This window comes from Aulostomus chinensis, chromosome 6, assembly GCF_037954235.1.
Source record: "Aulostomus chinensis isolate RoL2024-O1b breed Wild chromosome 6, RoL_Achi_v1.0, whole genome shotgun sequence".
In the NCBI taxonomy this organism is placed as follows: domain Eukaryota; kingdom Metazoa; phylum Chordata; class Actinopteri; order Syngnathiformes; family Aulostomidae; genus Aulostomus; species Aulostomus chinensis.
Window position 1 is genome coordinate 28908513 of NC_141325.1, and position 25455 is coordinate 28933967.

Here is a 25455-nt window from a genome sequence, read left to right on the forward strand (position 1 = left end):
AAGGGGATTTCTACAGCAGATGTGTGATGTAGTTAGTTTATCAACAAGGAACACCGGGCAGAGATTAACAGTGGAGTGTGTGGCAGATGCTGGCTATGAAGTTGTGAATGTGCACCTTCAAACAGGACACTCACATCTCTGTATCTCTCTTACACACACACACACACACACACACACACACACACACACACACACACACACACACACACACACACACACACACACACACACACACACACAAGCCCAATCCCCCTCTCTGTACTTCTAACTCCTTGTCAGGCTTTGAAACTTGATCTGTTGGTTGCCTGGTGACTGCAGCCTGGTTTTCAGAGTACTGAAGTTACCATTCCCCTCCCACTCCCCCTCTTCCCTTTTATTCTGTCTCTCAATGAACGCTTTTTTCCCCCCTTCAATCACAGGACTTTTAACGCTTGGAGGATGCGTGCAAGAGGGAAACACACACATTGCTCATACCAGGCCATGGCCAGAGAAGTCAGCGGGTAAAACGCATTCCATCATTCTTACGAACAGATTTCTAAGATTAGAAAGGTGATATGTTTCTCCGCAATGTAGTAAAACGGTAAGTGTTACTCAAAGAAAAATCTATATTCTCACAGTTTAATTTTCAAATTGAGGACCGATCGTCACCCCAAACACTGACTGAATGCCAAAAGAAACACCATCTCCTCACACTGCTTTCCCTGCAGATGAGCTTGTGCAGTCGTAGCTGAGAGCGATGAAATTCATTGAACTCCACACGCGGCCTTAAGACAGGGCCAAACCCACACTGAGTGTAAAGACAGGCAACAATGGCTAACAATTAACCCTGCATTCCTGACTGGGGTTGTTGCTGTGTGTAATAGTCAGGTTTAATGATTGACTGACCTCCTAAAAACAGACCAGCATTTGATGGGCAGTGCTCACTTAGAGGCTCCATAAAACGAACAGCTCTGATTTCAGGTCAGCGTCTGTCAAACAAGCGGGTGAGGCTCGCGGAGAAGAAAGGTGCAGACAGATGATAACAGGTGGGGGGATAACTTAAGGCATTTTCCCTCTCATCAGTCCTGCCTGAACTGTTGATTTCCAATGCAACCTTTTCCTATTTCGACGGGGAATTAACTGCACACTTAAGGCTCAGAGGAAAAAAAAAAACTTTCACGTGCAAAGTCACACAAACCTTCTTTAACGTGCACCTAATCCTCATGTGGCTAAATATTATGTGGCTAATAGCACCTATTACAATAACATCTGTGAGGACGACGAAACACGCCCCTGACTGACCATGTGCTCTGGTCTTGTGGGTTCAGCAGCACGTGGGTGCATGTGAATGAGTACGTGTTGATTTTCAAAATTTGGTGTGTGCCCTGCCCCTAGATCGACACTTGGGAATTCTTGTTTCCAACACTTAACCCTTTCCCGTTGCCTCCCTCTTGTCCATCACTACAAAGAGATGGCAGCCCCCCACTCCTCATTCTCTCAGGTTACCATAGTGATGAGACCAAGGAAAGCCCGGGCGGCAGGTTTAGATTTGAATTCAGTTGCTGTAGAAACACGTCTGGGCCAAATACGGGTAGGGGAGGGTCGACTGCATGGAGGGTGGGTTTCTACTGTCAGAGATTTGAAAAATGCCAAGACAGGGGGGAAAACATGTTTTGATTTTGGTCTTGTGTCACATCCAGCAGCATGTGAGGCACGAGAGAGAGACAGGACTTTGTTTTCCATTCAGCCAGTGCCGCACAAAAGGCCGACAATGAGTAACAAATGTTGCTTTATTTAAATTGGAGGGTTGAATCTCTCCAAAGGCACTTGGCAGGTGCTCTGGAGTGAAGATATTGATAAAATTGTTGCCGATGCACAAACATAACACGGGAGTTGAAAAATGATCATGCATATCATGAAAACGCACCCTTTTGCAAGCCAAAAGGAATTGAACAAGAGGTTATGGAGAGGTTAACCAAATTGTGCACATCAATAACCCACTGACAACCAATGAGAGCTTGACCTTTCTGACCCCGATGCTCCGTGACTCCCCAGCAGACACATTCATCACTCCCCTGGTCCTACATTGTGTTAATGTAGGACCAGGCCTCTTCAAGAGATAGACATTATCAAACTATATGGTGGACAACAGAGGGAATGGCTGAAACAATAGCTGCCTCTCCTGTGCCCATCCTCCCCCCTCCATCCCTCTCTCCCTCCCTTGGACTGTTTTTCCTCCAGCAGCTATCACATGACAGCTCCAGTCTACCTTCAAATGAGCCCTTGTTCCAACAGGTCGAGCAGCAGTGCAGCCAAGGGTAGAAAATGGAAATGCTAATCCACCGGTGGTGTGTGAACCTCTATGATGCATCCTCTCCATAAAAGCGGGAGTCAGGTTCTTGCCCAGTGGGTGGCAGGTTGGGAATAACTCAGCCGTAAGAGCAGCGCTGCAATCCGAGTGCTGGCCTTGTCTCACAGTTTTTGATCTATTTTTTTCCACACGAGATTGATTAGGCTTTTTCTCCAAGTGAAACCACTGCAGTGCAATTGAGCCCAGGACGCTGTGCACCACCGCATATATTTCACCCACATCGTTCCCACTTTATTATGGCTTACATGAAGATTTACAACATGTTCGTGTGTACGCTTGCTCTGGCATGTTGTATTTTTTGTTGTTTTGTGGTAACAAAAGCAGATGGTTGAGAATTGTTCTGTTCCACATGAATGAAATCAACACGAGACTTTGTCACGGTTGGGATTCCCACCGGAACTTTCTGACATCGTCATACATTTAGTGTAACTACACAGGAAGATACATTATTTTGTTTGGAGAAGCATCAGCACTGCTTTTCTTTGTCCTTCCGTATGTGCATAAGAGAGCCGGGCAGAGGTGCATTGTGGGATGTGTTTTGATTTGAAAACAATCATAAGTCCGGGTACGGCCCCCTGCCACTGACAGCTCACCCCTCCCATTCCCCTAAATTTCTCTCTTCAATCCTCCTGTCTCCCTAATCAGTTTAAGCCTCTTATGAATAGCTCTTTGTCGTGAGATAGATTACAGTTAACTCTGTCCCTCTCACTCTGTCCAGCTCCGTTAACCCCTGCACCAGCAAGCACATGCAGCTCACATGCCAAATTTCACTACAGCAGCAACTCAACGCACCACAGCATTAGCACTCCTACATGAACACACGGCAAAGTATTTATTTTAACAGTCTTGATTCCTCATGGGAGAACCACGTTTTCTGGCCTGGATCATGTACTTTATGTATTTTAATATTGGTCACTTAAACACTCACTGCTCCTTCATGGCGAGTCACAGAGGGTTCTTCTGCCCGCACAACTAAAAAGTCTACTGCCTTTTAGCAACTCGCCACCATCTCGGCTGGAAAATGTGACTTTGAGTTGATTCCATCAGGTGAGTCGATACACAAATTAACTGCCATTTGGCACAAACTTAATTTTTTATCTTTCTCATCCGTCTTGTTAGGGCCTGAGCCAGAAGGTACTTCTGTTTATTAAATATAATCTGTCTATAATATATCTCTATGGCCACTTCCACCCATCCTTTGCTGCTCATCCTGTCGGGGGGGGGGGTGGAGTCTATCCCAGCTGTTGGAGAGGCGGGGTCACCCTGGACACTTCACCAGCCTATCCCACACCACATATAGTGACAGAAAATCATGGGCAATTTAGAGACTCCAGGTAAACCAACTCGGTTGACGCTGTTCTTCTGGGTTCATGGGAGGAAGCCGGAGCTCCTGGAGAGAACCACTCAGGAACAGAGAGTACACGCAGACTCCACAAAGGCCCCAGCCGGCCAGCCAGCCCATTCAAACCCAGCACCGTCCTGCTGTTTAGACACAACACTTAAAAGGTGAGTGCAACTGTGTAAGCCAGACATGAAGCCCCGGACTCTCCAGCCACTGCCACCCTTGTCTAAATACATCCAGGGAAACCCTGCTGGGTTTGACAGGAAACAAGGATCTTCTATGACTACATGCACACAGCAGAACTCTGATCTCCTGCTCTTCATATAATTCTGAGACGTGACAGTGGTGAGGAATGAGGTAACAGGCTTTGTAATGGCCTGCTGCTCTAAGCCAGGGAATACCAAATTCCCAAGCTGCGGACATTTATTCTTCTTTCACTGAGTCATTGTTTGCTGCACATAATCCTCATCTCAGTGTAGCAGAAAAACCAGTTGGTGAAGGATAAAAGTGATCAGTTTCACATACTTACCAGGACATTTTCTGCTTTTTGACTCATCAAATAATCACGTTTACTAAAGTTTAGGGGCCGTAGAGTAATGTCTGCTGACGTTTAAGGAGAGAGGATATTGAGTTCATGGTTTGTGCTCCAGTAGATTCAAGTGTGTGTGTGTGTGTGTGTGTGTGCGTGTGTGTGTGTGTGTGTGTGTGTGTGTGTGTGTGTGTGTGTGTGTGTGTGTGTGTGTGTGTGAGACAAAAGCCAGGACATCTCCAGCACTCAGAGGACACACTGGGAGGATAATGGAGGCCCACTGAGATCTGGGGCTTTGCCCATTGTCATCCTGGCCTCAGGTCAGCTCTCCTGCTCAGAGTCTCTCCTGATTTTCCTCAGAATACAGGAGCCATTTGATCTAGCCCTGCAACAGTAAACCTCCCTGACACCACGAGATGTGAGCACTTTTTTCAACAAATTCACCTCAAACAGACTACAATAGTGTGCCAGTCAGAGTTTATCTGGCTGTTTCCTCTTCATCTTGAGTTTACTGATGTTCAGCCCTGCAGGGCCTGCTGGGTGTGAAACAGAAAGGCAGAGGGGTGGGGGGCACTAATACCTTTCTGATTCACTTAAAGCACACAAGGAAAGCAGACAGGCTGGTGTCAGACAGGGTCGACCAAGGGACGTTGTTCTGCAACACTCCTCTAATACAGAGTGCAATCTCAAATACACCTGATATCATATCAAGAAAATGTTCATTTAATGGACTGAAATAGTCATGTAAGATATCACTGCTCCAATTCTTTCATCTTACTTTCTAAAAATGGCAAATAGCATCAGCGAGCGTGAGACAAAGCAGCAGACGAAGGACAGATAGCAATTGTGGATGCTTTTATGTTTTATTTTAGCCTACTTAATTGAGAGGTATTTGCAATGCAATGAGTCTGCCAGAGGTAGGACAGAGAAACACTTAGACTTGCTATTATATATTAAAGCCTGACGCCTTCTACTTGGCACTATATTGGGAGCAATCGGTATGCTGTAAATCCACACGGCTCTGCAATGCCCATTATTTATTTTCTCGATCTTAAACTTTGCAAGTTCCAGCAACATCCCGGCTCTCCTGTTCCTCACATGAGACAAGCCAAGACAAAGATCAGGAAAGCTGTCGCCTACTAGACTGTCTAGTTAAATCCGAAATCCCCAAACATTTTAATTTGAGGGTGAAATACATCAGGCCGACAACTGCGATACGCTTCACATGCTGCCATCTGCCTCCAGTGGGAGGGGAGATATGAGGATCTGAGGCAGACGGGGGGTAAAGCTCACATCAGACGACTACAGCACACAGGGGGGGTGGCTATGACAAAAATATTGGGACGTCCCAAACAGTACTTCAGTACACAGACGCAAAACTTTGCAATGTTGTTTACTTCATTACTTGTGCATCAGATGACTGCTCCGAAACAAAGACGCCGCTAACGGCCAGCAGGAGGGTTAACATGCCAGACACATGTAGCCCCGTTTGTTTGTGGCTCTCTCGTCGTACACATTCAGTGTGGTTCCTCCGTGTTTGCCCCGTAACCAGACATTCTAAAAAAAATAAATAAAGTGGGCTTGAAGTGAGGGTCCCAGTGTACTTCTGTGACCTTCTGGGGACAGTATAGGATTTTGGGTTTTCTCGTAGTCCCGTTGATTTTGCAAAGGCAGGGGAGGTTGTGATACCCCTCTTTGTCTTTTGTCCTCTGGGAGACAATGACAGGATTAGAGGGCTTCAGCAAGAAAACTCCCATTATTCCCAATGCTTCATCCTTCCTTCTTCCCGCACAACAATCTGCCCTTATTGGGTCACCCCTTGCATATTAATAAAACACGGTCATCAGTCCACCAAGCCCCCACCAACACACTTAATCCTCCATGCACAGCACTACTGGTACTCTCCACCCCCTTACACTTACCCAGATACCCCACCCCCTCTCCTTTAACTGCCTCCATTAAACCACATTCTCGCCCTTCCCCTTTTCCCTGCTTTAGTGTGACAGACTGGAAATCCACCGACCGAACACCTGCTTTAATGACAGGGACTGTGGGTTGGTTGGATTACAAATCTGGGGTATTGTTTCAGCTTAACTTCCCCCCACTCAAGTCTTCATAAATACTGATGTGATCTCTGCCCACACAGGACAGATGTAGGGGACTCCAAGGGAAAGAAAAAAGTTGCTTGATCGTCTCCACCCATTGAAATCTAATGATCCATAAATAAAGATGTCTGTCACTTTGGAAGACAGGCGTTTCATTCTCTTCAGAGATGTTCGTTTGGCTTTGTCCTAAACTTTTCAAAAGTGACTTGGAGTCAAAAGATTCCATTGAAGGGTCTTGATTCTGAGATTGAACTGTGGGTGACTCTTACCCTTGTAGTTTGGATGAACTCGAGGAGCGTACACTCCAAATTTGATGAGGATGGGAACGTTGTAACCGAGGCGCACCCACTCCACCACATGCAAAGGGAAGAGGTTTGGGGTGGTGGCGTCTGAAGACTTAGGGGCGAGACTACAGCCCAGCTCTGCAGAGCCCCCCACTCTGGCACGAACAAGTGTTGACACACCTCGAGACGCACCTGCAAACACAAGAGGTAAATATAAAGCACATGGAGGTTTACTGATAACACAGAAGGAATAAACAATAAAAATGTGAAGAAACGCATAAATCAAGATTATATAGAGCAGAGAAGTATGAGCCGTTTAAGGAGAGTTATGGCTGCAAGAGAGGCCAGTTTAACCTCTCTGGAATTCTTCTGGTCATTCATTCCAGTGAAATTCTTTTCTATGACACAAACATGTTCATGAAAAGAGAGCGAGAGAGAGAGTAGCTCGACCACTCGGGCAATGAGAGGTCGAGCAAGAAAGGTGGAGGGGGGACAGATTGACGGAGAAGAGAGTAGAGATGCATAAATATTCCTGTTGAACTGGAGCTGGGATGAGCCTGACTACAACTTGATGGCATTAACTTCCCCAGAGTGCTCCCTGTTAAAAGCCGGGTCATCGGAGGACATGTAAAACAACGATGCGCCATTTGGTGACAAGATCGTATATCTGCAAATCCTGCAAACACACTGCAATCTCATTAGTGACACCTGGAGCAGTCCCCCCTCGCCATCTCCTCTACTTCCCTCGTGCTCCCATGTGCTCACGTGGGTGTGTGCGCTACTGGGTGCCAGTGTTTGCTCTGCTACTCATCTGGCTTGGTGATTACTTTAATCTCAGAAGGGGGTGGGGGCTGATGGTGATACTTTGATAGAGGGCAGCCGGCCCCTCTCTGCTCTCGCTCCGGCCGACCTCCCACCACCCCCTGGGGTACACACATGGTCTACGGACCAGCACAATCAATCCCTCCACCCCCCCTACAAACACATGCACGCACACACAGAAGCGTGTCCTGGGTTGGGGGCTGCGTAAATCCCAGATTGATCTAATTCCACACCCAGAGATATTATTCAAGTTGGATTTTGGCCCCCATTCTCTGTCACTCCGGCATGTCTGTGCTGTAAACCCTTCTCTTTACTTTCTCTGATGCAAAGCAACAGACGCTGAGCCAGAAACATCATCAGCTGTATGCAGGCAGCCAAACAGCAGCGTATGCTAACTGCTTTGCCATGTGACACATGCAGAGGTCCCACTGATGATGATGATGGTGAGGATGTTGAAGGTAAACAAACGTTTGGGCCTTGAGGCAATGCAAGAGTTTACAGATGATCAACTGATCTTTCATCAAACCACAGCGCAACTGGGACGAAGCTTTGTGACAAACTGGGTTAAATAAGCACCATTTCCAGCAGTTACCTGACTGATCACAACTACACTGCAAAACATCAGCACATTTTGTCCAACTCTTCACATAATTTTCAAAACATCATAATTCAAAGTTGTGCCTTTAGCTACACATCATAACAATCATAACAGAATAATCATGCAGAGTAAAAACACACAGATGACATCGATGTGAAATCAATCTGAAAAAGGGAGAGAGTGTCAGAGTAAAATGACATTAACACAATGGTGATCGTGGTGAGTTTGAAAAATGAGATTTAGTGTTTCAGCTTTCTAGTCTAAAATCTTATCATTTGGAAAAATTGCATGAAGTCCATTTGATTCAGTTCTCTTCCTCACTCCTGTATCACAATGTAGAAACTAAACAGCTGTTTTGGACGATTTATTGTATCTTGGAAGAAAAAAAAAATCTCCAAAAAGGATTTAAAACTGACAACATTTTATGAATGAAAACAAGTGGCTCTTGGGAAACATTTGTAATAAGGGTCCACACTAAAACCAGTAAGTCATCGGTATCTGCAAATATTGGTCATTTTTTAATCCATCGGTATCTGCAAATATTGGTCATTTTTTAATCCATCGGTATCTGCAAATATTGGTCATTTTTTAATCCATCGGTATCTGCCTTCCAGTTTTGTTAAAGTCTCCTCCTCTTTGCTCCTGATCTGTTGGTCACGATGAGGACACAGTGAGGCAAATAAATGATTCATGGGCTTATATATATATTTTAAAAAGTTCATATTCTCAAAGTTCACCTGTTTTACGGTATGAAAAAAAATGTAGATATCCTATAAACCTGTTTTTAATGACATTGGTAAACATCAGCTATCAGCCAATTAGCAAATAAAAAAAGAATAGCAGCAAAACAAATCATATACTGCACATTCCCCAACTGGTAATCAAAAACCCCTCATGCTTGACAAGGACCATCAATTATGAAAACATGTGTAATGTGTCCTTATTAGCATTAGCAGACTTACTTAGCAGACAAACGATGACAGCGGTGGTGACAGCCTGAAGCCACCGTCTCTCCAGTCCCATGGCCGTCCGTCACACTCCTTTACACATCTCCCAAGCTGGAAGAAAAGACCGCACATCCCGTTCAGTCTTCAATGGAACACCACTATACTACACACACGTTCACCGCAGGGACATCCCTGACATCCCCCCTCAGACAAATGTAATCCCTCAAGTTAACATCAACTCATAATCCAAGAAGTACACCACAATCCAGATGTTTCTTGGTTAATAAATAACTGTATTCTTTGAAAACACTTAATCCTTTGGAAAATTGGATGTCTGAGCTGTGGTTGGATTAAGGCAAATGAGCTATTCCAACAAGTTCTACATATAGACAGTAGGGCATGAGATTGCTTTGCATCATGTGGAGGTTTGCTTGCATTGGCCAATGTGTTGCCTAACCCTGTTCCAGGCTCCAAGTGTGCGTACAGATTAACCTGTGACTGGTCCAGCTCATCCAGATGGTGTCATCTCACTCTAAATAGGCCAACAGCAATTGACAGGTAGAAGGAGCAGTGTTGAAAAGTTGTGTCCTCCTGACTCCAGATGTTATCTCATTATTGGTGCTTTAAAAGGAGCTTAACAGCCATAAAAAGACTCAGAGACAGTACTTCAAATACTCAGGACTTGCCCAGGTACAGTAGGTGGACCAGCCAGCAGCAGCAGCAAATGCACACGCAAGCACACCAGCACAAGCCGCTGATCTTCATCTCCTGGCAGCCTGCTGAAATGGCAGGGCCGACCGACTTCAGAGTCTGAACGGCTAGAACAGCTGCAGCAATTCATGAGGCCCTCCACCTCAAATTGGAGGCACACGTTTAAGTTGTTGCCCTTCAAGCATAATGGAGGACCTCCCACCCTCCCCTTAAGTTAGTCCATTGAGTCCCCCTAATACCGGCTTATTACATTAAGTTCTTCTCAGAAATGTAAGAATGCGGCTATTCTTAGAAAGTGAGGAGGTGCTGGATATTAGCAGCAGCAGCAATCTGCAATGCACTCTGCACTTGAGTAAACAATTAGTCTAAAATAGAACAGCAGAAAGACATTTAGCACTTTGCACTTGACAATGCATAAATAAAGACAGTTGGGGCTGAACGTGCAGCACCCTAATAACTTCCCAGCAGCACTGCACCATCCCTACGATGCATTAGCACTAAGGAAGGAGCGACATTATTTCAAATGCATGTCATTGCTATGTTGGTTAAAGATTACTCCTACAAAGATTACTAGCCGTCATTATTCACCCAGCAGGGGCGTTAGAATAAAAGGTCTCAAAAAAATAAAGAAATAACTCTCTCAGTCTGATGATTTGTGTGTCACCTCCAGCAGCCAAACACTGATTGCACATCACTGCATCATCTTGGCTGCCGTCTTCACAGTCATGCCCTGACGTGACACGACAGTATATCCAAAACTGTAGCTCGTACCTAAACCTCAAGTAACTTCTGACAACCTCAAGACATAAAAAAAATCTTGTCTTTGCTCCTGCCTGCTCAACTGTGCTTTCACACCAGGATATATGACCGGCGTGTGAGAACAGACAGGCGCTCAGGAAGAGTCGTCATTTCATTCAAAGCAGACGCCTGGAGGGAGGGGCTTTGTCTGCAGGTGCAGGAAGGCAGCAAAGCAAGGTAACATTAAAAGACTTGAGCACAGAGGCGGATGTAAAAAGAGCCTAGACGGTTCAGTCAGCAGGGTCTTTTGTGCCAAACCTCTGGGAAACTTTCCACCTGTTAGCTAATTCATGAAATTAGAAATACCACGATGTGTGCCTACAACGGTGACCATCACTTTGAGCTCCAAAATATTGTGAGTTCCTCTCAAGTCCAAGTGGATATTTGTGACAAATTTGAAGAAACTGCCTCAAGGCATTCTTGAAATATCACATTAATTACATTAATATACACTTACATATCACATTACGTGATTGTGACAAATATCAAGTATGTTGGAGGGGTCACTGACCTCGACGGTGGACCACCACAATCTTTTCAATTCATTCCTAACTTCAAGTGGACGTCTGTGCCAAATTTGAAGACATTTCCCCAAGGAGTTCCTGAGATAAGACATTAAACAAAGATGGGATGAATAGAAGGAAAAGTGGAATACAGCGTCCATTCAAGCACCGCAGGAAATTAGAGATGGGATATCAGATCAGGACCAGCCAAGTCGGGTCGTTATTCACATGTCGGTTGACTTAATTCAAATATCAGATGACGGATGAAGGTGTCGCACCACGTACCAATCCAGCTTCAGTGTCACAGCTGGCACTGGATCATGATATCAGCAGAACATGGGACATGTCATCAATCCAAACATACAATACAAACAAGTATTTTCTGGAATTCTTTTAAATTTAATGGGTTTGAGTTTACATGCGATCTCTTTCACCAGAAATTCTTTGTAATGTACTAAAGCCACCTGATTTGACCTGAATGCCCACAACAATGATGATCACGACAATATTCAAGAAAAAAGAGCTCTGGTAAGTCATCGGTGTATCGGAATCGGAACTGAACCGGAAAACATGGACGAGTGAATCTCAAAAGGAAATGTGTAAAACCCCGTCATGAATAAAGAGCACGGCTTTATTACACCTGCTGCTGCACATTTAGCTCAGTCACACACGTGTGAACACTGCTAGCTGGTCCCGTGTTCCGCTGGATTTCACTGACACAAATTGCTTTGGATCTAGTCATGACTTAGCCTGCAGGATTGTACATTTGTAGCACCCAGACTAATCCTGCCCTGCTGCTCTGAGTGTTAATATTGTAATTGAATTAGAGATCAAACTGGTGAGACAAATCAAGGACACTGTCATCGGGCTGCACAGTCATCAATCACTGGTGAACCAAGTCGCCAGACACTTAAGATTATTGTGCTTACTGGGATTCCACCAAAGCTGGTGGAGATAATGTGGCTGGTTTATTGGATCCTGACTCAGTGGAAGACACCTCTTTTACTGAGGCAGAAGGGGGTTACACCTATTTACCTATTCGAGATGAAAACACTGCATCCTCAAACCATCATTCACTCACCCTCCAGAGAATTCAGGCTTCGTTAAATATGGATGGGTGGATGGTCAAACAATGGCACCACACCTCTCTCCTCCTATCATTTTGTAGCAATCGAGTCTGACTGTGATTCCAGGCTGTCAGCTGCAACAGCTGCTGGGCCTGGGCTCTCCATATGCATCTCAGCTGTATCACTCGCCAATAAACGAGTCAGCTGACACAAAATGAATAATGCAGAGGGCATGAAGCAATGACTTCATCCACGGACCACTGCTGTATGTGCATCTCTGGAACTTGAGTAATAAGCCACAATAAACTCACTACCATCTCAAAACAAAAGGTGAACTTTTGACCTAGTATGTCTGTGTGTGTGTGTGTGTGTGTGTGTGTGTGTGTTATCCTTAGTTATCCGAGCAGAGCCATCAGTGAACCTAGTGACAGATACAAGGCTGACAAGCAGCAGCATTACTCTCTTAGTAATCCTTGTTAATCCTGACAGAGACTGTAGTCTTAGCGCAAACCAGCCTGCAGCGGGAATTACAAGTGTCATTTCAACAGAGGCCGACACAGGTGTGCACAGGAGCGTCCAGCAGAATCAGAGTGAATCATCGCAACACTCTGGCTCTGAGGTGGAGCTCTCATTAAAACACACACACACACAAAATAAAACCTGTCAAGACAGAAAGCAAACCCTAAAGGTGATGAGGAATCTGTTTCCAACTGCAGCTGGAAGCGGAACAGTTACTCCCATCATCCACTCCCACAGTCTAAAAGATCAAACTCATTTCTGGTACAAATGACAAAAACACAGCAAATCCTAAAATTTAACAGTCTGAACAACAAAAGTTTGACAGCTTTACTTCAGAAACTTACTGAAACAATTAATTTATAACAAAAATAGTTGTCAATTCAGTTCTTCACTGAACTAATTGATGGATTATTGCAGCACTAAACAGTTTTTTTTTTAACACACATCTTTTTTTAAAATCTTTGTTGATAATGTACCACAAGAGGCATTGTGATATATTACAATACCAATGTTGCCCCCCCCCCCCCCATCACCCAGAATGCACCCAATCAGAGTGAAGGCAACAGCATACAAGTGGGTGTGGTTTCTCCACCTCAGAGGGGTGCAGGAGACTCCCTGAAAATGACCCTAGCATTTAGAGCATAACAGACAATAAAGCAGGGTGTAATTTAGGGCGTGGCTAATTTGTGAGTGACAAGTGGTAAATATGACATTGCTGCATCTGGACTGAGGCCTTTCACTGCAGGTTTGAAACAATCAATCCCCCTTCAGCTGGTTGGACCAGTCCACACCACCCAGAAATCCATTCATGGATTTTTGCGCTGGCACTGCAACCCAGTTTAGCGTTTGTATCGACATTTGCTTTAACAAAAGGAAATTAACTGGCACCCACTGGGCACGGCAGCGAAGGTCTCGTGAGAGGGGAAACCCTGTACATGGATTAACATGGTGATGGCTTGTAAACTCACGCACGACGCTGCAGGGACTAACAGTATTGACACGGAAGAAATGATGGAATGCTTGTAACGTTTCTACTCGTGTTGAGCTCTACCATTCTGACGGACACGCTCAAATAAATCACCTGCTTCCTTCTCACATTTCTCACAGTTCAAAGGTCACAGGGGAGTGTGTGTGTGTGTGTGTGTGTGGGGGGGGGGGGGGGGTTGCCTGTTTCTAATGGCAGCAAGGTGGCCAACATAGTTTTTAAACTTTGTGTTTGCCTGCTCCCTCCCCCAGGGACAGGTCCGTCCCATAGAGACTGAGCAGAACTTTGTCTCACAAGCCAAAGGAGCTGATGTCCAGCACTGAAGCACCACAGAGGGTTAAATTCAAAGTTTACATATGAAGTCTTTTGTATTTACTGTATATTTAAGCTAGACTGTTCTTCACACTGCAGCACTCACTGCACAACACTACACGTGTAGGCTGAACCGCTCATACAACAACAATTTGAGGAGACCACTTCCAGCTCATGAATAATTTGTGTGTCACTTCCTCCAGCATGACCATCAGCCGATATTGTGACACCCACCGTGAACAGCAAGGCCTCCTAATTACTGCAACATGAGGGATGTTGCAGGGTGCAATGACTCGTATCTGACACGTCTTTGGTCTCGTGGACTTGGATGACATTCTTGTCAATTAATGCAAAAAAAAAAAAAAAAAATCAGAAAGACGAAGAACGCCTCATTTCGAACAATAAACTGACATGTGATTTCACAATTGCCAGAGAGGATGGAACGGGAAAAACAGCCACATTTGACAAAGGACCTGTGTCCCTAAACGGCCCTGAACAGTGGTCCAATACATGGGATTACAGACCTCCGGAGCGCTGTGTCCGAGCTAGGAACCTCATTCCCCTCAGATCAATACTCGCAAGACAAAAAAACAAAGGGAACATTAGAGCTGGGAGAGAAGCTGTATGTGCAGCAGCGGCAGGCGCGTCAACTGCCAGCTCCAAATAAAAAGACACCAGGCCCTTCGGTTCTGCTCCCCTACAGTGACGCTCACCACATCCCAGGCCGCCTGCGAAGCAAAACAGGTGCATCTTTTGTCTGAGTCGTGCTGATACAGGCAGAGAGGTGGGAGCGTGTAAACACACTATATTCATTCACTATTATTCTCACTATTTCACTCCAGGAAGCAGAACACGCTGCTCTAAGTATTAGCAGACAAATGAACATCCACAGAGACTACAAGTGGTTCATGAGAAATCACAAACAAAGAGGGTGTAACGCAATGCATCGGTGTTGCTGCGGCACACTGACAGGGAGTCTGGAACTCGGAATCCCTCGAGGAAGAGTACAAGGTCCAAAGCAAACACCTGAGCAGCCACCGAGCACTTGCTGCTGCCAGCGTCAGGCGTGTTGTTAGTGGTCACAGGAGTCCTAGAGAGCTCCAGCGGACCTCAGTCCAACCCGCGTTTCCATCTGGTGTTTCGCTGGTTGGCGTGAGCCTGCAGAGGATGCCTGCGCCGCTCCTTACCTTGCTGGAGGCACTTTTTCACTTGAAGCAGAAGATGCGATCTTTCAATCCATTGATGCTCTTCCGTCAACGTCGCCTGGCAGGTTAATTTCTTTCACTTCTCATGTCACAAATACGACTTTTAAGATAAGAATATATAAAAGGCAGGTGGTCACATTTCTCCCTCCCTCCCTCCCTCTCTTTCTCTCTCCTCTCAGTTCGTGCTTGAATCAAAAGGAAATATAATTAATCCTCAGCGGTGACCAGACTTCCTTAAAAACACTTTTCAAAAAAATCCAATCAACCTCGCTCGGCATCAGGCCATTTAAAGTCCATTTAAACTTTCCACGCTGTCTTCTGAGTCCCCTCTCCTCTTCATTCAAACTTGCTGGAAGTCGTTTAAAACACAAATAGGAGCCCGCAGATTCACTCGGACGCGCAGAAAAGTCTCCCTGCTGGGCGCATGTCTCCCCGGACGGGCGCTCGCTTCATCAGGCAGAGAACCCGCAGCACGTTTTGGCAAAAGCCTGATGTTGATACTCTCCGCGTCTCTCCTCCCATTATTACCATTCCCTCCTCCCACCAGACGCTGCTACCACACCTGTCAACCCCGAGAGACTCAACCACCGCACTTCCTGTTCTGCTTTTTCAAAATAAATGAAAGCGGAACACAAGCTTGCTGATGGGTGTTTACAGGATTAGTTATTGATTTGGTGGATCACCAAGTATGTCACAACCGTTTAAGTCAGTTTATTTTGTCTATCTAACACAATCGCCAGTGTCCTTCTGGTTGTACAGCGGGAGAGTTCATCCATCAAAATGTCTCCTCAGGCTCTGGGAATTTGTGATGGGCTTCTATCACGAATTAACTCAAACAGTAATCTAGAGGGATTTCCACTGTATTAAAACTTACATCATTAAAAATTGACAGACTGATTGATGTCTGAATTCAGGTTAGCGTAAGGTTGTGCTATTGCAGCGTAAGGTTAATCAATTAATTTGAGGGAAATTAGCAGAAAAAAGACTTTCTGCAGCAGGTTTTTGTTGTTGTTGTTTGGACCTGCTCCACGACAATGTGGCGTCTGCAGGAGCTTTGAACATGAGCATGGAACATTGGCAGGTTGTTTTTGTTTATCATGGTTGTATTCATTCATTTTTGTTTGCTTGCTTGTTGTTTTTGTTCATTACTCTTCTCTTTTCTTGATGATTTCTCTCCGGGCAAAGGATACTGACTTTATGTTGCATTCAGAATCATGTGAAGAACATTTATCATATCCTATGCAGAGTATCCAGATTCATTCCTACCACATATCCGACCTACAGGAGACCTTGATCCTTTTCTGTTATAAAATGTACATGCAGTATGTATTTGTTTGATCACGGTTTAACCCTTTTAATGGGCTTGTCAGATAAAAGATAGTCAGAAGGCAGTAATTGCTGAGGCTTTCAAATCAGCCGCAATTAAAACAGGAGAAATGTTAATAATGAGGCTAGAGTTTGAGGGAAAGGGAGCACAGCTGGGAAGATGATGCAGACCTGCAGCCTGGATTATACACAGTGTTGTACTTCACCGGCATTAAGAAGTGGTACAAAATCAAACACATTTGTGTGGTTATTATGCAGGGTGATGCTCATTGCTGAGTATGATATAGGTTTTTTTTTTTGTCCTTGATATTCTAATCTCAGTTTTTTACTTATTCCATTTATCACTTCCTAACCCACCTTTACCTCCTAGCTGCTATAACTGGGAATTTCCCTTTTGAGGGATCAACATGAATTCATCTCATCTGGTTTATAACCAAATAAGATCATCTACTCTGATAAAAGAAAACAGGCAGGTCCTTGCTATACTGAAATCTGGCTAGGAGTGATTATACTCAAGGTTTCAGGGAGTGCGTTGGTCTACACTGTGACCTGAAACGTCCTCAGACGATGTAAAGTTGAGGGCTTGATGCAGACTCGCCGCGCCCTAAAGTTGAAGGTACAAAGACCCACTTCCGCTCTCCGCCACCAGTCCGCACCAGCTTGATGCTACTGGTGTTTGAGCGCCTCACACAAAGCGCCTTTCCGTGGGAAAGAGTAGGGGATGGTAACAAAAGGCAAGCGCTCCCCAGAAAGACAGATTTAGGAGCAAACTGCCCGGTGCAGGACTCGCAGGTGTCCCACACAAACGTCCCCAAATGTCCAAAGACGACAGAATCACACCGAAAATTTGCAAAACTGGGCCTGGATGGTGTTTCCGTCATAGGTTTACCGTGTTTTACCAGGTTGCATCAGGTACTCAGAACGTGTAATAGTAATGTTTAATAACTAGTATTTTCTTGTCATATATGTATAATTATAACTTAACCTGCATAAACACATATAGTTTGAATGTTATCTTAGTTTTTTACTGGGGGGGGGGGAACACTTGTCAACTAATACATCACATTAAATTCACATTCATGCCAGCAGGATTCATGTTAAAGGGGTCAGAAAACAAAGTTGTGGCTGTTCAGGCAGGTTCTTTAGCTAGCTAGCTAGCAAGCTAGCTGGCGGCTGCCGCCTGCCTAGCACTGATACACTGACAAGCTAGAGCAGCTGAACCAAAAGACAGAAATAGGGTGACTTTTAGGGTGAAGGGAGCAACCCTGAAACCAAAGACTATTTGATTTAGAACTTGTACATGAGGATTTCAACGAATTAAAACACCAGTGTAATGAGTGGACAACAAAATAAACAGTAGTAAAGCTGATGCTAGCTAATTTAGCCCGCCTCCGGTGCTGCTCCTACAACTTCGAGATGGCTTCAAGGTGAACATACCAGCAGTTTGACCCCACGCCTCTCCCTTCCCAATAAAACTTACTTTAAGATAAATGCACTCTCTCAACATTAGGAAAAAAAAATCACTGGGCTGACAGAACAAATTCCAACGCACTAATAACTGATGTTTGTGTTGCTCTCACTGGGACCCAAGAGCCTCAGAAGCAAATTCTCCTGCCAGAATGTCAGGAGACAGGAGTTCAGATGATAATTTCATACGTCCATGGGGACACTTGCAGACAAGTGAGTGTCTTTGTTTAATACTTCAGTTGTCTTACCTCGTTTAAAAGATCAAGGAGTCCTGAGATCTGGTCGGTTGGCCCATCCATCAGTCCTGTTTACTGGACTCTTTCAAAGTAGCCAATCCAGAGCCAGGAAGCTACATCACCACCAGGGGGCGGTAGCGTCCCTGACTGGAGGTCCAGAGCAGCTTGACTACTACTATAATATATAATACTGCTCAGATTACAGCACGAAGCAGAGGAATGCATTCACCTTCTTATGACAATAAAAATTTGCAGAATCATTTGATCTTAACGATGGACAAAGATTAAAAATAGCATGCGTGGGGCCAAACACAGCAGCAAAGCTAATGTAAACATATTCTTGGTTTGTACCAACACACTTATTTGACTGCTGTAGTTTTATTATAGTGTAGATACCAGGAATATTAGTCCTCCTGTCATTTTTTTGTTTTTTTTTGCCCTTTTGACTCCTGGTAGTTTGTTGTTTTCAAGGACATTTGATAAAAGAACCAGACCGGCGAACAGACCAGCGTTCATCATGAAAACCTCCAGGAAAAAGCACTGCTTCCTCCAAAAATGTAGATACTATAGCCTTTTATTAAACATGTAAATAAATAGATTTAATTCAAGATGCTTTCAAATCAAGCGTGTAATTACAGGTTGCATTTGAAGATTTCTAGTCATCAAAGTCTGGGATATCATCGTAGGAGTAACCCGGGTAGCCCTTAGATGCGTAGTAAGCTATCCGAAGGTGATAGATTCCAGGAAGGAAGACAAGAATCCCGATGATGAGGACGGGAACGGTACGATCCAAATGCTGGGAGAAACAAAACATTTCAGTACATGTGTTGCTCACTTCATGAAACGTGGTAAAACCATTTTACTCACGGTGACTCCAAAGTACCCAGCCTGGAGCAGGGCGCCGATGACGATTAGCAGAGAGCCGATCAGGAAGAGGACTGTCGCCAGAGCTATGGCTTTGTATGGGACTTTGGGAGGGCTCCTTTTGAACTGTACAGGAGGAGAGATGTTTCATTAAAAACCCTTTTCTCTAACACAACAGGCGTTCAGTGCCACTGCTGGTTTTCCCACTCTCGTACGGCGCAGGCTGGATTAATTTGTCTCGTTACACACCGACACATTCTGGAAAAGTGCTCCACATATTTTCTGTCAGAGTTCACTTGACAAGACATGAAACTGAGGTATTTGGACGAATTAACTCTCGTTTAATCACAAAACTCTACGTAATTACAACAAGACACCTGTGTTACTAGCAGATGATGTGGAGTTTGGGGGAAACAACCATCAATAGTAATTTTAACATTATAAAACATATTTTTCAATTTAAAAAAAAATCTAACCGTGACACATGGGAAAGGATCATAGCATGCATGTGTCATCGTGCATAAATACAGTGAGATTTAGTAATTTATGCGTGACTGATAATATTTTAAATGGTAGGATTTGTACAGAACTTCATGACTTTATATAGAATTTCTTGCTAAGTTTGATGATTGTATCTAATCTTTATTTAGCCAGGAAAGCTACATTGAGATCAAAAGTCCCACTTGCGAGTGTGTTCTTGCCGAGAAAGGCAGCAGCGCATAAAACACAGTGACAGCGAATGTCTTAAAACAATGAAGGGATGAAAACAGATTCGGTAAAAACCTTGACTAATGAACTGAACTGCCTCTGGGAGGTCAGCGTGATCTGTAAAATCCACCGAAGAGCTGCACCTCCATCGACACTCTCATTTCAAAGTGAGTTAAAAGCTTCTCAGCTTCCTTTTGATTGACTTCAATGTTTGTATGACTTTCAAGCTATGATTGTGAACACTTGATTTGACATTCCTGTAATGGTGTTGGGTGCCCAGCTGTTTTATGTGTAACTTTATTTCATTGTAGTCTCTCTCGGTTGTGTTTATTATTATTATTGAGCCACAAGGGGGACAACAGCCCCAACCCGTGATACCCACTGGTGCAGGGTCTGAAACCGTGACATTTTTAACTGTGCAGTGTCTTACATGAGGAGCAGGTACCTGCTGCTCCTCAGGAACAGCAGGGTCGGTGTTTAAGATCTCATTTAACATTCGAAGCCTGATATTTTTGACCTGTAATCTTGGATCATTCTTATGTCCAATCCTGACGAGTCTCCAAAGCCTAACGATGAAACTCCCACTGTATGATTCGGGTTGGTGTGCAGCATTCCCATGAATGAGTGACCTGTGACCCCAGCTCGAAATGAGACCAAGAAAAACACAAATGTGACATCCGAGTACAACGCAGCCGTAGAAATGCGTCTGATGACGGCTTCGTTCCCTCCTCCCGCCGTCTTCTACATACAGAAACTATTGTTGATATTTCATTTTGGTTGTGTGGGTCAGAGCTCCGTGTGTCTGCGGCTCACCTGCAGGTCAATGTAGCCGTCGTCGTCGGAGGCGAGCCGGGAGTACCGCACCTTGCTGTCGGGAAGCCCGTTAGCAACGACGCTGCGGGCTGGCATCTCGAGCTGCTAGCGGTTAGCACCAGGCAGGTTCGGCGTCGAACGAGGCGGCAGCAGCTCGGCTACAGGGGCATTAACAACCCGACAACCATCGTCCGGGTCACTCGTAAGCTGCCGTTATCAAATGAAAGCTCGGTATTAGTTAATAACGAATTTAAAAGAGGCTCCGGTAGGATGTTGTTTATGTCAGCCCTCCTCGTGACCTTCTTCCGTGGTTTTGGTGCGCTTGTGTGGATTTGCAGCACGCATGCGCAAAAGTAAGCGTCAACATCGTGTCTCGTGTGCTCCACTGACGAGTGCGGTTCAAACCAAATCTTTGGCACTCAGAACAACAGAACGATCTTCAGAATTACAACCAGGGAATTCTAAACCAGGGTTGCTTAAGGTGAAGCACGACGGGTGTAGTGAAGTGGAGCCCGCCGCCCGAATCCCGATGTGAGATACAAGCTGAAGGAGAAAGTGATGAAACACGATAAAAACTAATAAAAGAGAAGGACTTGATGATAACGCATTAAAAACAGTGAAGCAGCCATACAGTAAATCACAAAACTGGTGTGTGGTGACAAATTTTAAATTTCAGCACAATTGAAAAATAGTCCTTTTTTTAATCGACCTAAGTCTTAATTAAGAAAATTCACGCTTAAACGCATTAATGGGACATTATTTGGTCAAACAGACAATGTGTAAAATTGAAATGTTCCAGAATATAAAGCTGCACTTTAGACACAGGTTCAAAAACCATGATTTCATACTGTGTTGAAATGTTAATTTTATGGGTTTGTATGGAGGACAGACAGGAATAATCTAGCCTGAACATTAATTTTCGCTGTTTATTCTTCTTCTGTGCGCCTTTTAGCGGTAGAGGCTGCGCAAGATACTCTGAATGGAGAGGGGGGGGAAATGCAGAAGATGATGATATAACAAATATATATCCAGGATGGAGCTGCACGACTCCCTGGCAACCACTAGAGGGAGCTGCGAGTCTCAGTCCAAATGAACAGCAGGTCAAAGTGATTGAAAGTCAGGAGTGATCTACGGGGAGGGGTATCGTCTCCTGGGGCGTTCTCTCAGGCCAGCTTCGTCATCACACTGTGTTCTCGGAGGTCAGACAGAGTTTACGTTCAGGCTGCAGGTTTTAAAAGAAAATCACGTCAAGGGTGAAACTGTCAGTCTGGAGGCTGCGTTGAGATTCGCAGATGCAGTCTTGTATCAGACACCCCCAAACGAGACTCACGCACCGTTAATCAGAATTATTATGTAATAAATTTGCTGAATTTTCCATCAGCAAAGCCTCTTCAATTTCAATTAGCCATCAAAGTCAGAGATTTGGAGTTCAGCAGTAATCCACGAGTTGGAATGGGAAGTGTTCATCTCTGACAGAAGCTTGATAGGCAGTGTTTGTGTGCGCCACGTTACCCTGCCAAATATTGTCATCTTTCTGGTCATGCACGGCAATAACCTGCACCATGAATGACTGACCGTGAAATAGACAAAACACACAAAAAAACAACACTTGCTGACAGCTCCCCTGACATGAATAATTAAAGCGGCACTGCCCCCCCCCCTTCTTTTGTTCAAAGATGTTTGCCGAATCTTCCTGCTCGGTTGTGGAAAATTGGATTGTCACATAGACAAATACAGACTCCTGTAGGCAGACTTCAGAAGAGTGCATCACTGTGAGGTCTCCATTCAAGGATAAATGTCCTCAGGTTGGACACACACCACCTTTCATGAGCGGAGACAGTACCGTGTATTCTGACTCCTGGGAGCATTAATGATGGACTGTTGTTGGCAGAGAATGAGTCTCAAGTGATAATCAGTGCACTCACTGACCTTGACTGCCAGTTGCATTGCTGTGCTTTAAAGCCATACTGTCATTCTCGAGAGGCACAAAGCCCAAAAATCATTCCTTTGTGTTTCTTATTGCTGCAGGTTGTGGGCGCTTGTCGTATGAATCACTGTTCATCGTTGCTGAACTGTTGTTGTTTTTTTTTCCCTCTTTCTGCTCAGTTTTCTGATGCGCACCGAGAGATACATGCATAATCTCGTCCATCCACCCTGGATTAAGCTCAGTTTCATCTTTGTTTCAGGCTGCTTTACCAGCAACGTGAACCGCTCTCCATCAGCTGATCTAAAACTTTCCTATCAACACCCTTTTTACTTCAGTGACAGAGAAAAGTAGTCAGACACAAAAAGACGGACCAGAACAAGGACAGTCTGTCATGATGCCACATGCATGAAGCAGAATTAACCAGGATGAAATACTTAAGACAATTAGAATAATGATGTGTGTTTATGTGTATGATGAAGAGGGAAATGAATACATGAATAACAATTCATTTCTTTTCCAAAGGGAAATGAATCATATTAGCCATAGATGCTCATACGGTAGCTGCTTGTGCACACATTCACGCACCTGCTCTGCAGCCTCACATCTCACCGCGCTGTCTGTGTGTCGGCTGCATTCATCTGCCGACGGCGTCACTGGTGCACATTCTTTTGCCGGCTGAATCCGACCCTCTTATCTGTCCCTTCGGTCTCCTCAGTTGAGGTCCTGCAATCAAGGTCACTGCCCAAGCAGCTTAATGCTCAATCTGATTTTTGAGGCAATGCATATAAATAATCTGCTGCTCAACCTGCAAAACAGCACGAATCTGTTATTCTTTACATTCAAATATACGAAGTGAATGACTGCTTGATGAGGAACCCTGCTGCTCTGTTGTGATGGTTGGCTGTCTTGTCGTGTGTTGTTGGTATTTTGGGTTTTTTTTCTGCTGGAGTCGGTTTGTCAGTTCTGTGTACTGCAAATAACAACACTGCTTTGACATCTGGAGATGTGATGAATTAATCAGGTGCTCGACAAGACTGTCTCCGGTCAGAGGATGACATTAGAAAATCCCTGCCACTAGAACAGCTGATCACACTGAGCCCTCAGGGTGTTGGTATATGTACACGTGTGTGTGTGTGTGTGTGTGTGTGTGTGCGCGCGTGTGCATGCATGTGCGTGTGTGTGTGTGTGTGTGTCGTAAGAAGATGGCAGCAGTCACCCCTCTAGTAACCTCTGGGAATGACACAGAGCAGCAAGAGAGCAGCGTTTAGGCCTTAATTAGTTCAGAGTGGCGTTCTGTCTGCTGAGATAATGAGCTCTGTCTTCATTACAGAAATTGCACATTGCACCACGACCAACTGGAGCCCAATAAAATGCTCAACCATTATACCACTTGAACATCATGACACCCCCCCCCCCCCGCTCCATTTTTTTACTTTAAAATCCTTCAGGTTCCAGAAATGATCGAATGTAGCAGGTGCGTGCAGCACAGGTGCTTTGAATTCTAAAGCAGCAAGATACAATTTCTGTATTTTTATATTGGCAGAGGAACGTATGGAGGAGATAAATCATTCTGCTAATGTGTGATTCTGAACATATGACAAGCAGTCATGGCGCACGCAGGATGGATGTGGGTATGAGCCAGTGCAAAATGTCTCAGTCAGTCTCTAAATTCTGAGGCAAAGAAAATCATGAAAAGGTACAGAAATATTCTTAGGAAAAGTTGCAATACCTCGATAACAAAAAAAAGAGATTCAAACAATCATTTCTTAAAAGAACACACCAGCTTTATTTGTGAAATATGTTTCGATGTCATCTGAGCGGAGCTGATTGAAGCTGAGTAGACAACAGTAGACTGACCTGCCCACCTGCTACCACTCACTGTGCTAAGCTAACTAGCAGCACCATAGCACAGACAGAGGGTCTCTGTCCTCTTGTCTGGCTCTGGGGAAGATGGACAGTAAGTCAGACTTTCTGCATCAAAACACAGCCTCTCATGCGAACCAGAGTGATGTAACTCACTGAAGACCAACGGGGACGGGTCAACTTTTGAGTGCTGTGACGAAGATGATGATGATGATGATGATTACTTGTTAATCTTACATAAGGAGCGGGTTGCTGGAATTCTTCTTGTAATTGTGTCCTTTTCAGCTGATGAGTCAAGTGATTTTTCTTTGCTGTGAACATGCGTTGCAGGTGCAGCATTAAGCTGCGATTACATGTGGGTGGACATGTGACTGGACGCTCCACGTGGTGCGATTCATCCCCCGATGCCCAAGTCTATCACCTTTATTTCACAACGTCAACCCACCATTTGAAAAAAACCAAAACAAGTGACTGTTGAATGTGATTTCAATGCATTTCCATTTTGAATTATGCTGTGAAATGGAAATGTGCAGTGTCAGGCGTAGCCTTTTCCAGCTGCATAAACAAATCTGTTTAGCATAATATCAACTGCCAGCCTGTGACTGAAATTGGTGTCGCTTTTTTGGAGGATCTGGTAAGAGTCAGAACCAGAGGAGGGCAAATTTGTTGATATGCGATTAAGGTGAATGTCACTGTAAATGCCAACAATAGTGTGAAAGCTCTGCTCGGGTTGTTGTCTCGGTGAAGGGAAATGATTCTTCCAGTGCAGAGATATTGATCCAGTATCTCTCAAACTCAGCAGCCCACCCGCAGCATGAGGCTCTGACAGGTAATTGCTTTCCCCAACAGGTCTGAACAGAGCCTAACAAGATGCAAAGACACAGCAAATGACAAGAATGTAATTTAACTGCTTCATTATTTTGTCTTTTTTTTTTCTTTCCAATGCGCAGGATTGTTCTGCTCTCTCGTAATATGTTGCGTGCAATTATACAAGCATTAGTAACACATTGATCACTTGCTGCAGCAGACACGTCTTGTGTTGGTGATGGGGAATCATCCATGCACAATAATGCGTACGTGATCACCAAGTGTTAGCACAAGGCCCTGTGAGCAGTTATGAAGGAAACCATCCATAACATTGGCTGTCATAAAACAGTCTGTTTATTGTGCTTAA

At 44.6% G+C, this 25455-nt stretch overlaps 2 protein-coding genes across 5 annotated transcripts in view; both read right to left on the bottom strand.

The window, feature by feature from the left end:
* igsf9b (immunoglobulin superfamily, member 9b) overlaps positions 1-18180 on the bottom strand; it is a 31601-nt gene extending 13421 nt beyond the window's left edge. For 2 of the 4 annotated variants that reach the window (XM_086207411.1, XM_086207408.1), the window contains exons 1-4: positions 18119-18180; positions 10998-11088; positions 8993-9088; positions 6596-6802 (exon numbers count right to left, since the gene is read on the bottom strand). In XM_086207411.1, the coding sequence (XP_086063537.1) occupies positions 6596-6802; positions 8993-9053 (268 nt within the window). In that variant the 5' untranslated portion in view covers positions 9054-9088; positions 10998-11088; positions 18119-18180. Of the gene's footprint in view, positions 1-6595; positions 6803-8992; positions 9089-10997; positions 11089-15059; positions 15208-18118 lie in introns of those variants that run through there. The other 2 variants (XM_086207409.1, XM_086207410.1) reach the window with 2 other exon arrangements.
* A 482-nt stretch (positions 18181-18662) lies between these two features.
* tmem230b (transmembrane protein 230b) lies at positions 18663-20835 on the bottom strand. The gene is made up of 3 exons (XM_086205510.1): positions 20492-20835; positions 18974-19096; positions 18663-18902 (listed from the first exon to the last, which is right to left on the bottom strand). The coding sequence occupies exons 1-3, from the start codon at positions 20585-20587 to the stop codon at positions 18762-18764; spliced, it is 360 nt and encodes a 119-aa protein (XP_086061636.1). The 5' UTR covers positions 20588-20835; the 3' UTR covers positions 18663-18761.
* Positions 20836-25455: the final 4620 nt, after the last annotated feature.